This window comes from Dendroctonus ponderosae, unplaced genomic scaffold, assembly GCF_020466585.1.
Source record: "Dendroctonus ponderosae isolate FM_Combo_2020 unplaced genomic scaffold, Dpon_F_20191213v2 Dpon_F_20191213_7, whole genome shotgun sequence".
In the NCBI taxonomy this organism is placed as follows: Eukaryota; Metazoa; Arthropoda; class Insecta; order Coleoptera; family Curculionidae; genus Dendroctonus; species Dendroctonus ponderosae.
The window spans coordinates 4645770-4656824 of record NW_026018916.1 but is presented as its reverse complement, the minus strand read 5'-3'; the positions used below and the strand labels follow the sequence as shown (position 1 = coordinate 4656824).

Below are 11055 nucleotides of genomic sequence, written 5' to 3'. Positions count from 1 at the left end.
TTCGGGCTACTCAGAAAATTACAAATAATGAAAGTAAAGCAGTCGAATTAAATTAATTGATTAATTCAATTAATTGTAAACTGAAGAAGTCAGAGGAGAGAGCATGGAAAATGAACAAAATCGCAAATGAAACGAACAAGTTAAGACTCTTTTGATCCTCTTTGCTTGAGGGTTGACTTACCAAAAAAGTTGAGCTTTTACTAAATCCTTAAGCATCAATTGACGATTTTATTTAATCAAATATAAAAAAATATATCGAAACTAAACAATCGAATAGGAATAGAGTGGCGTCAAAGTAAAGAAAATGTACAAAAACGCAAATTGAAGGAACAAGTTAAAGCACTTTTTCTCCACTTCAAACGCGTAATTAACCAAATAATTAGAATTGTCACTCAATCCTGAAGCCTCAATTTACGATTCAAATTTAACCAGAAAAATAACCGAACCAAAACAATCGAACAAAATTTAAGGCATAGCAAATGAACAAGAAGGGAAAAGTTAAGGCATTTAAACCCGCGCTTAACGATCAAAATCGATTTTCCACTGAAGCTATGATTGACATGATTGATGAAAATGAACGAAAAAGTTAATCAACCAAGAACAATGAAGCTTTTACTAAAAGCTCGTCCTTAATGACGGCTCAATTCAAGCGAAAATATATCTAAAAATGAAAAAAAAACCAAAAAATTTTAAAAGGATAGAGGTCTGCAAAATGAACAGAAGTCCAAACTGTAAAGCAACTTTCCTTTAATATTAAACCTGAAACTGAATAAAAAAAAGTGTTTACTGAAACCTCGCCCGAATTGACGATTCAATACAATCAAAAAATTAAAAAGTCCAATGGTAAAACAAACGGAAAAATATAAACTAACAAAACCGTCGAAAATGAACAAATTTTTCAAATTGCAGATGCAAGTTTCTCTTGATATTAGTCTTCAAAATAACTGAAAAATAATAATTAAAATCTCGCTAGTAATTGACAGTCCAATTCCAGCTACAAAATGAATAAAGAAAAATGGCTTAAAACAACCTACAAGTTAAACTGAAGAAGGCTTAAAAATTAATATAAGTACAAATTGCCGAAGCAAGTTTTCCTCCATATTAAGCTTGAAACTAATCGAAAAAGAACTAAATTTTCAATGAAACCGTGCCCCGGATTGAAGGTTCAACTCAATCAATAAATTATCAAACTTAAATGATTTAAAACAAAAGAAAAAAGGCCAACTGAGAAAACTCTCGAAAATTAACAGATGAATTAAAAGAAAAAAGAAAAGGTAAACTGAAAAAAGWACCCCGAMAATTAACAAGTCCAAATTGCAGATGCAAGTTTTCCTCCATATTAAGCTTGAAACTAACGAAAAAAGTAATAAATTTTCACTAAAAMCTCACCCTTAATTRATGGCTTATTTCAATGTAAAAAAWTTTTCCAGTCAAATGACGTCAAAAAGAAAGAGAAARGATAAACTGAAGAAACTCTTGAAGAYGTACACAAATCCAAATTGTAGATACAARTTTTCCTACATAAGAACACACTTTCAATAAAACATCTCCCTTAATTGATGATGCMATTSAATCAAAATTTTTTAAAGTCAAATGAGGAATAAACTTAAAAAAAAAACCATCCAAAATGAACAAAAGTCCGAAGTGTAAATGCCACTCTCCCTGAATTTAAAGTTGAAACAAACTTAAAAAAAGTTTTTYACTGAAAGGTCGYCCTKAAAGGTTGACGATTCAATTGAAGCAAAARTTTGAAAAATYCAATGGCCGAAAGAAAATAAATAAACGCATAGAAAATGGACRAAATTACAAATAGAASCCGRAAGAATGCCGTTAATTAAGTCAASTTATGGGAAAATTGACAAATGTCCTAAARCAACTGAAAAARAACCCTAGAAAATKAATGCACAGGCATGCAGCAAATTARGACACAGTTTTCTAAAATTGACTCGAAATAAACCTGAAAAAAAAAYKTATAAATGAAACATATAGTAGTGTTTGCCATAGAAAATCAAGACAAAAAATGGAAAAACCTCGCACTGAATAGACRAAATTAAGWAAAAAWTTWAAAAAATTGAAAACAACTGGAAAAGTGCAACTTCAGAAGTCAGTAGTGGTGCATAGAAAATGGACAAATAGGCATGAAAACATCAAACAACCAACTGCCTATAAGTATGTTATACAAACATGGTTAATCACATAATACAGGGCCTTTACAGCCGAACTTCTGGTATAAAAACAATGGCATAAACAGGACCAGATCGTGACTTAAGTTTGGCTGCGGACACACCCTGTACTCAACACAACACGTGTTTAAAACTGCAGTTAATCGTTTTAGAAGCTGGAAAAAGTGGGAGCAACGCAAACTTCCCGTTCAGCTTACCTATCTATCGTCTACATCATAGGGTTAGTAGTGAGTCGCACTTCTGGAACTCCTCGGTTATTTTTAAATGTAGTACTATAACAATCATATACGAATTAATCCTGAGAGGGGCACCGTGATATTTATATAACTTAAAGCTATTCGCTTTGACCCCAGTAAGCTGATTTGAATACGTTTTCCATTAACCCAGATCTTGGTTTCCATTGCAATTTTTACGGCCTCCACTATTGGCTGCCGGCTAAGCAATTACGATGGAGCTTTAATGTTCGTGAAGAGTTTACAGTTAAAAACAGTGGAAACCAACATGCATAAACACGTAACGCTTTCCGATTACTCAAACCATCTCGGATCGGTTTTCTACTGTTTCCTTTTGCTTAACGCTTCCGTGGATTTTTTAGCTAAACCCTAACCCGTGTCTAATAGGAACCACCTGGTTCCCTTTCCATCTGGCTTCTTTGTGCCATCCAGTAGCGCACCACGAAACCTACACCCCAGTTCTTTGCTACTTCCGCAAGGACTCTCGATGTGCATTTGAATAAAAACATCCGTTAGTTCCGTACCAATGATTCCGAATTGTTTCCGGTGCGGAGTTTATTGGAATAGTGTGACTTGGGCCTTAATCGTATACGCTGTGGCCCAAAGTAAATTTTGTTAACTAAACCAATGATGGTTTCAAGGGTACTTTTCCCGTCTAATCAACAAGACAATGACTTAATGATCCATCATCCACTGAAGAAGTCTTTGACCTCAGTATTCGCTTGTTCAATAATCAGATGATGGTGAATTAAAGCCCAGACCGACAAAGGTCAAACCAGACGACGTTTTCATTGCAACAAAGAGTAGGCGCATCATTCGTAATTACCACATTCAAACCAATGAACTATGACAGGAGAAAAGAAGAACAAAAGATGCATGAGAATGGCGACTCACACAAATCCTGATACTCTTTGGTTGTGGCTTAATCGTTTCGCACACAGCTGTTGAATGAACAAGAAGGGAAAAGTTAAGGCATTTAAACCCGCGCTTAACGATCAAAATCGATTTTCCACTGAACCCTCAACATTGACAACTGAATTTAAGCAAAAAATTAAAAAAATATCAAACTAAAACAAGGACATAAACATAGAGTGAAAAAGTGAGGGCATAGAAACTGACCAAAAAAGTTAATCAACCAAGAAAAATGAAGCTTTTACTAAAAGCTCGTCCTTAATCACGGCTCAATTCAAGCGAAAATATATCTAAAAATAAAAAAAACGAAAAAAATTTAAAAGGAAAGACGCCTGCTAAATGAACAGAAGTCCAAACTGCAAAGCAACTTTCCTTTCATATTAAACCTGAAACTGAATAAAAAAATGTTTTTACTGAAACCTCGCCCGAATTGACGATTCAATACAATCAAAAAATGAAAAAGTCCAATGATAAAACAAACGGAAAAATATAAACTGACAAAACCGTCGAAAATTAACAAATTTTTCAAAGTGCAGATGCAAGTTTCCCTTGATATTAGTCTTCAAAATAATAATTAAAATCTCGCCAGTAATTGACAGTCCAATTGCAGCTACGAAATGAATAAAGAAAAATGGCTTTAAAAAACCGACAAGTTAAACTGAAGAAGGCTTAAAAATAAGTAATATAAGTACAAATTTGGTTAAACTGAAGAAGGCTTAAAAATAAGTAATATAAGTACAATTTGGTTGTGGCTTAATCGTTTCGCACACAGCTGTTTGTTTTCAATCTCCGATTTTCGTTCCACGAAACAAATCCCAATCAAACCGATTCGAAATATTGAAATGTACATTAGCGCTGCTTTAAAATTAACTCCGTAGTATGGAAGGCTAAAAATAATGCCTTTGGTAAACACTTTCTGACCGAATGTTTATGTGAAACGTCCAGCAAATTCCTTCGGGATCACAAAGGAAAACACGTCTGGATCGCCGGAAAAATGGACCTCGAATTGACTGAATCAGGTCGCAGCTATTTGCCACATAACGAAAAAGAACTATTCGGTTTTAAAATGAAATAACGTACAACATTTTTGGAAGCAATGCGAAACTTTTTAGCTTGAAGTACAAGTTTTTAAAGGGTCAATTTTCGGTTAGTTCTCCAATAAATCGACTCTAGTTTCAGCAATGCAGGGTTTTAAACGCTAAACATAGCAAAAGACGTGCTTTCTGTGAAAATCACTTGGCCATAAATCAGGGCATATCGGCGGCCACTACTAACCATCTTTTAAAATCAGCAAACAGTTGTAAATCTACTAAAGATCACCTGAGCAAACCCTCGATAAAGAAGTCCAAATTGAAACAAACCGAACAAAATTATTTTTACTGCCTCAACGATTCACGCAAAAAATTAAAAAATCCAATTAAGAAGAAAGAAATTAAGATATTTTTCCTCCACACCAATCTAAAACTTCGCCCTCAAATGAAGACTCAATATAAGAGCAAAAGAAAAATGACTTAAAGCAACCGAAACAACATAAGCTGAAGGAAGCCCAGAACATCTGCGCAATATGCCACAGAAAATGAAGACAAAAAATGGAAAAACCTCGCAATCAATGGACGATTTTAATACAAAAACAGAGTGCATATAAATTGGACAGTCATGAAATATCGAACAACTAACTGTCTGAGTATGTTATGCAAACATGGTTAATCACATAATACAGCAAAACTTGTTTTATAAAAACGAGTTTGAATAAAAAAAATATAAGGGCAAAAAAAGAAGGATAATCTTCACTTTTGAAGAGTAAAATTTCAGGTAACAATGAATTGAAAAAAACAGTTGACTTTTCATTAGTAGGCAGCTTCTGCAGATGCAGTAATCAATCAGAAAGTTTCTGCAGTTATTCAAAACTTTTCAAAAAACTTCCGTTACAACCTCAGAATCCTCGTCGTTTCCAAATTTCACGAGCAAAAAATGTTTTTTTTTTTATAAAAATCACTTGGCCATAAATCAGGGCATATCGGCGGCCACTAACCATCTTCTGGTACAGTAAACAATTGAAATCTGGTGAAAAAACCCATGTTGAGTCGTGGCAAAAATGAGTCACACAAGCATGGGTAAGCAGCAGCTGGATTAGCAGAACATCTGGCATGAAAACATTGATAGATTTTTTGTGGAAATCAAGCAGGAATCGAAAATCGAAAACACACCGCCTCCTACCTTTAGCTGTTTACACGAGAGTGTGGAAAGGCGGGGTAAGTTGGCAACTTGCCTGAAACCAAATCGAAAATTGTACTTTTCCATAGGCGACCAAATGCTGTTAAATGCGGCTTTGATTGCGGAATTACCTTGTTTAATTGCCGGAATAAATGTTTCCCTTTCTTCATAGCCAACATTCACTGATGGTCGACACACAAAGTAAAAAAACGCGCAAATAATCAATTTTTTACGTTTTTTTTGTGTGACAAGGCGTTTTTTAGCCAATTAGTACCGTCACGGGCCAACCCAGGTTGCTAACTAACTAAACCAAGCAAGTAAGTGCGACATGAGATTTTTGCATTTCCAAACAATTGCCAAAAGGTAAAAGTTCGCAGTATTTTTAAATTTCTAAATAGGTTAAGTCCATGGCGCGACAATAAACTTTGCAATTTGGACCAGCGCTTTAATTGATTGAATTAGCACAATTTATTCGCGATTCTAGAACAACGGGCTGTAATTAGATTAAACATTAAAGCCTTTTCATATATATACTATTGGTTAAAAAAATCCAACAATTAATCCTGATAAATGTGTCTTTAAGGTGCAGAGACTAATAGTAGGTACTTAGTAATTAATATGAAGATTAAACTGTAAAAATTGAAACATTCAGAACGTTTTGAATATTGCAAATTGTGAGTAACCCCAGCTTTGCAATTTTGCATGGCAATATTCCAGAAAAAATTGGGATCAAACGAAGGTTGGTAAAGTGGATAGAAACGTGAAATATGTTCTTTAATCGGAAAAAGTGAGCAAATGAAACTGCTACCACTGCCGATTTTTTGCTACTTGTTGAAGACATGTTCAAAATCATCATATTTCGGCAATTTTATGGTCGTTACGAGTTAGTTTTCGATGTGTTTGGTCCTCGTAGAATATTCTAGAAGATATTTTAGCGTTGATTTCAAGAAGTTTCTCAATAACCATTTGAGCCACTGAATTCGTTTTGGCATCGTTGGATAGAGAATTGAAATTCAATTCAGTCATAACAACATGAAGGAGAAATGCGAGTAGTTTTGACGCAGAGAGCAAAGAAAATCAGACACTCAGGTGCAAGATTATGCCAAAATTTCATGTTTTCCGTCCCGATTATGCTCATTTCACGGAAACAAAATGAGCAAGAACGCTTATTTTTACATTATTGCAGAAAGAACTAAATAGCCTTTCTAGAAAGTGAATCGTCTATGAGAAAATGTTGGCAGTTTTCCCCAAAAAGTCTCGATTTCAAGAAGTTTTACATTTGCATGTTTTTTTTTTAGTTGCAAAATCGACTCAAACATGCCGCAGCCTTTTTCAAAGTTTCTCAAGAACCATATGAGCCACAGAATTCGTTTTGGCATCGTTGGATAGAGAAATGAAAACTCGATTCAGTCATCACAACATGAGTGAGGAAGTTAGACTTGTTTAGACCCAGAAAGCAAAATTTGTATATCATACATTGAGCAGCGGCGGATCCAGCTTTCAAGTCGGGGGGTCATCTACAACATAAACCCAGTAAAAGGGGGGTTATAATATACCCCCTCTGGATCCGCCCTTGTGTACTCTTCAAATTCAGTGCTAGTTTTTTTACAGCTCCTCAACAGTCAAAGCTACTAAAAATTGTCTAAATCAAGACATTTCTATCTAGAACTTCAGCTTCAAAATGTTTCAAAAACAGAGCTCTAATTGATGAACAAAGGATACTCCCGGGGTATCCGATATCCAAAGTCCCGTGCAACTGTTGCGTCACTGCAGCATTTTCCATTACTAACCTAGATTCAGGACTTACATTGATCAGCAGAGTGTAGAACATCATATCGCCCGATTTTCCAAAAATCCGATTTTTTCGATGAAAAAACGACACTCACATTGCGATCCGCGATCCGAATTCGCCGGTTTTTGAACAATTTGGACCGGTTAGGAGACTGGATAGAATCGAGGTCTAGAATACGGTAATGGAATATATCTCGACCCTGCTTTCCATTGGCACTGTTGCCAAGCCCTTCGTCCTATCCAGAAATGGAGAATAGGGCACATTATCCATTTCCTCGACATTTTGTGTTCAAGTGTGTGTATGCTAATCTGTCCCAATCTGCTGATTATTGCCGCAAACATGGAACAAGTGCCGGTGGATTTAATAGGAGAATCAATGGCAAGGTCCAGGTTTCTGGAAAACTCGACAACATTGGATTTGTTACCTCAGCAGCATCAGCACTGTCCTATAAAGGCAGATCAATCGAGTCAAGGGCAAGTGAAGTTCAAGGCTTGCAGCTGGCAGGGTAGTGTTTTATCATTTAGACAATATCTTGAAGGAAATCGAGGATTTTGACGAAGGAAATATTGAAGAATCGAACGCCTCTTTGCATTGGCATAGCTGAGACAGTTTGCACGTTTTTGAGGGCAAAGCCTCTCATCGGGAAATTTTTTGGTTAGAATTACCATAAAAAGCTAATTTGTTGAACCCAGAGGTTCCCTTCAAAGGAAAAAAAGCTCTGAGGTCCCTAAAAAATAATATAGATGAAACCATAAATTGGGAATAAACCAAACCTGCCTATAATTTGAGTTCTGACCAATGGGGATAACAAAGAGTTTGTAGTCGAGTTGAAATATGTATCAAGTTAAGTGTTTCTTTAATGAAAAGAGTACACAACGTATCGTTCACTTTCTGAAAATGTGAACGACTTTCCAAATTTCCAATAATTTCCATATCCCTTGTCATCCAAATATTTTTTGGACAAAAAAACAAAAAAAAAATTTATCTATCCTAAAACAGAGTTACTTTGAGCGGAGAAGGTATCAACTTCGAACGTAGCAACGCGCGGGCCATCTTGCATCTGTCTTAGACTCTTATGGGTGCGAGCGAGAGTGCCGATGCCAACTACGTTCCTGAATGGAAAATAAATCGATCCAAAAAATGTTTGCACACTTTTCTTAGAGTGGTTGCACTTATAACCACATGTGATGAAAAGACTCTTTTGAGTAATTCGCATTAAGAATAGACGATGGCCTACTAACGCTAAAATCGCAGAAAGATAACTAAAAATAAAAATTGACCCGCCCGGGTGTTTTTTCTGAAAAAAACGAATTCTAATTTTTTAACAAATTTAGTCGATTGTGAAGCTGTGCCTAAACCTTTGCCTGCGGCACTGGCAAAAGCGAACTTCGTGCTTTTTGAACTGATTTCGTGATTAAAAAAAGTCATTGAACGCCCAGTAAGTCCAAACAGTGCAAATTGGGCTGAAAATAGAGCTTGAAGGACAACTTAACAGAACTGACTGAAAAAGCAGTCTCCGTTGCAGTGATGAGCAAGACTGGTCTTAGTCTTGGACTAAAAAGCCCGCCTTTCGATGAGCAAAACTAAGACCAAGAGTCTATGCAAAACAATGCAACTCTTGGTCTTGATCTTGTTTTGCCCATCAAGTTTGTCCTTTGATCTTTGCTGCAAATAACAAAAAAAACCGGTGGACAACCGTGATGTAACTGAAGAGTCACGGTGATTCATGAATTCGACGTTCCAAGGTGTGCTGAATAGTAATCAGGAGCGCAAACCGCTTAAAACTACCAAACCCAGAATGAATTCGTCAATTTCATTCATTTGCAGTGCCCAACTGCAGAATTGCATCTGAACTTTTGCCAAGTTCAATTACATAATATTGATGGAATCAAATGGTGCATGTAGCTATTGAACTGAACTCACCTCAACTACTTTAAGGTTCTGCTTATCTAGAAGAAACTCCATAGATTTGTGAGGGCGTCCGGAACCACTTTGCGATCCATCAGCGCGTTGGGGCACTTGTAGACGGGGCTCGGGGCCCAAGTCTAAAAGACTGCGCGCTTTGGCATTAGCCCCGTTCGTTATAACCTGAAACGCAACAAAAACCCCCATGTTAATGATTTTTCCGTGAAGAATTTTTGGTTGACTTGATAGGGGTTAAGTTCAGTGCGAGAAAAATGAGCAGGAGCAAAATGGGGGGGCAAAAAATGGTGGTCAGAAGCAGAAGGAATATTTACCGTAACTTCTGTATCGAGATCGGTCTCGATCAACCCCATGGGTCCGTCCATAGAGGCATTCCCGTAGCCGAGGCGCCCCACGTCGTTCGCCGAATCGATAGTGCGTCGCCGGCGTCGGTTATCCAAACCGACGCCATTGGCGGCGTGCGACTTTTTAACGCTCGCGTGTACCACCCTTGGGGGCGGCTGTTTCGGCAGGGGCGGCTTCCCGGTCGAAACAGGGCCGGCATGGCTGTTGTTGTTGTCCAAGGGCGACGGCCCTTTCAACGGGATGTAGATGTAATCGGGCTTGGGGGCGGCAGCCACGTTAACGCCTTGGTTCGGGTTCTTTTGCACTGACACCTGACCTGTAACAGAACATTTTATGAAAATCCCACTGGGTCCATCCAAGTAAGATTCTACTTTAGTTTGAAATTAATAAATCTTTGGGTGCTATGGGTGTATGCATCTCGTGTTTGCTGTTTGTTCCTTTTACTGTTGTTCATTCTTCCTAACCGTTTTCCTCCTTCACCGCTGTGTTGTTTTAATTAGGTCCCTGTTATTAATATTTTCAGAGAACTAATCCTCGTTTCAATGCTATTTATACAATTTTTCCCAACTTTGAGCATTCTGCCAACTATTTATCGACATTATTCGCAACAAAAAGCCCCCATATGTTACTTTACAGCAGTGTTGGGCAAAAATTGATTTTTATTAAAAAAATCAAAAATCACTGATTTATTTAAATTCATCAAAAAATCATCATTTTTTTTATTTTTATTAAATCAATTGATGAATCCGATAATTAGCTGTTTTAAAGTCATTGCAATTGTTGCCGAGAAGATTCAAGCTAAGCTAAGTTGAACCGATTCAATACTTGTCCGAACGCATTTTCGACGGAAAATTCGTTTTCGCACGTTGCCCGGCGTAATCTATAAATGCCGTCGCCTTTCTTCGGTCTTATTATATTATATTATACAAAATTTCAAGAGAGGCTAATGTTGAAAAGTGTGTAGGTTTTTTGTGTTTGTGTAATAATAATAAGTCCGTTTGAAAAGAACGCAATGACTGGAAGAAAAGAAGATAGTATTTCGCAGTTTTACATCAAAACCACCTCGTCTAATAAGTCAGGATGCAAAACTTGCAAACAGTGTAAGAAAGAGATTCAAATCATCAACAAAACAACAAAACATTCAAGGCACAACAACAAATGCAAACCTCGATCTTCCGCCCAACTTTGTCGAGACTGGAAGTGCTTCTTCCTCCTTTACATTTCCCTCGACAAGCTCCAACTCACCCCTCCAGAATCTCCATCATCTTACAAATAAACAACTACCGAGTCGGCTTCCAAGACAAAGAAACGTGAAAGCCAACCCTCAATGTCCAATTTCGTTAGGCGAACTTCAGCAAGGGAAAAACATCTTATTGACAAACAAATAGCTAAGGCCATATTTGCCACAAACTCAAGTTTTAGATGTATCGAGAACTCGGAAGTCAAGAAAGCC

At 36.9% G+C, this 11055-nt stretch overlaps 1 protein-coding gene across 1 annotated transcript in view; it reads right to left on the bottom strand.

Moving 5' to 3' along the window:
* LOC109539693 overlaps positions 1–11055 on the bottom strand; it is a gene marked incomplete at its 5' end in the record, with an annotated part of 41511 nt that overhangs the window by 15978 nt on the left and 14478 nt on the right. The window contains 2 exon segments of the mRNA XM_048668281.1: positions 9258–9422; positions 9572–9918. Of these exon segments, the coding sequence (XP_048524238.1) occupies positions 9258–9422; positions 9572–9918 (512 nt within the window).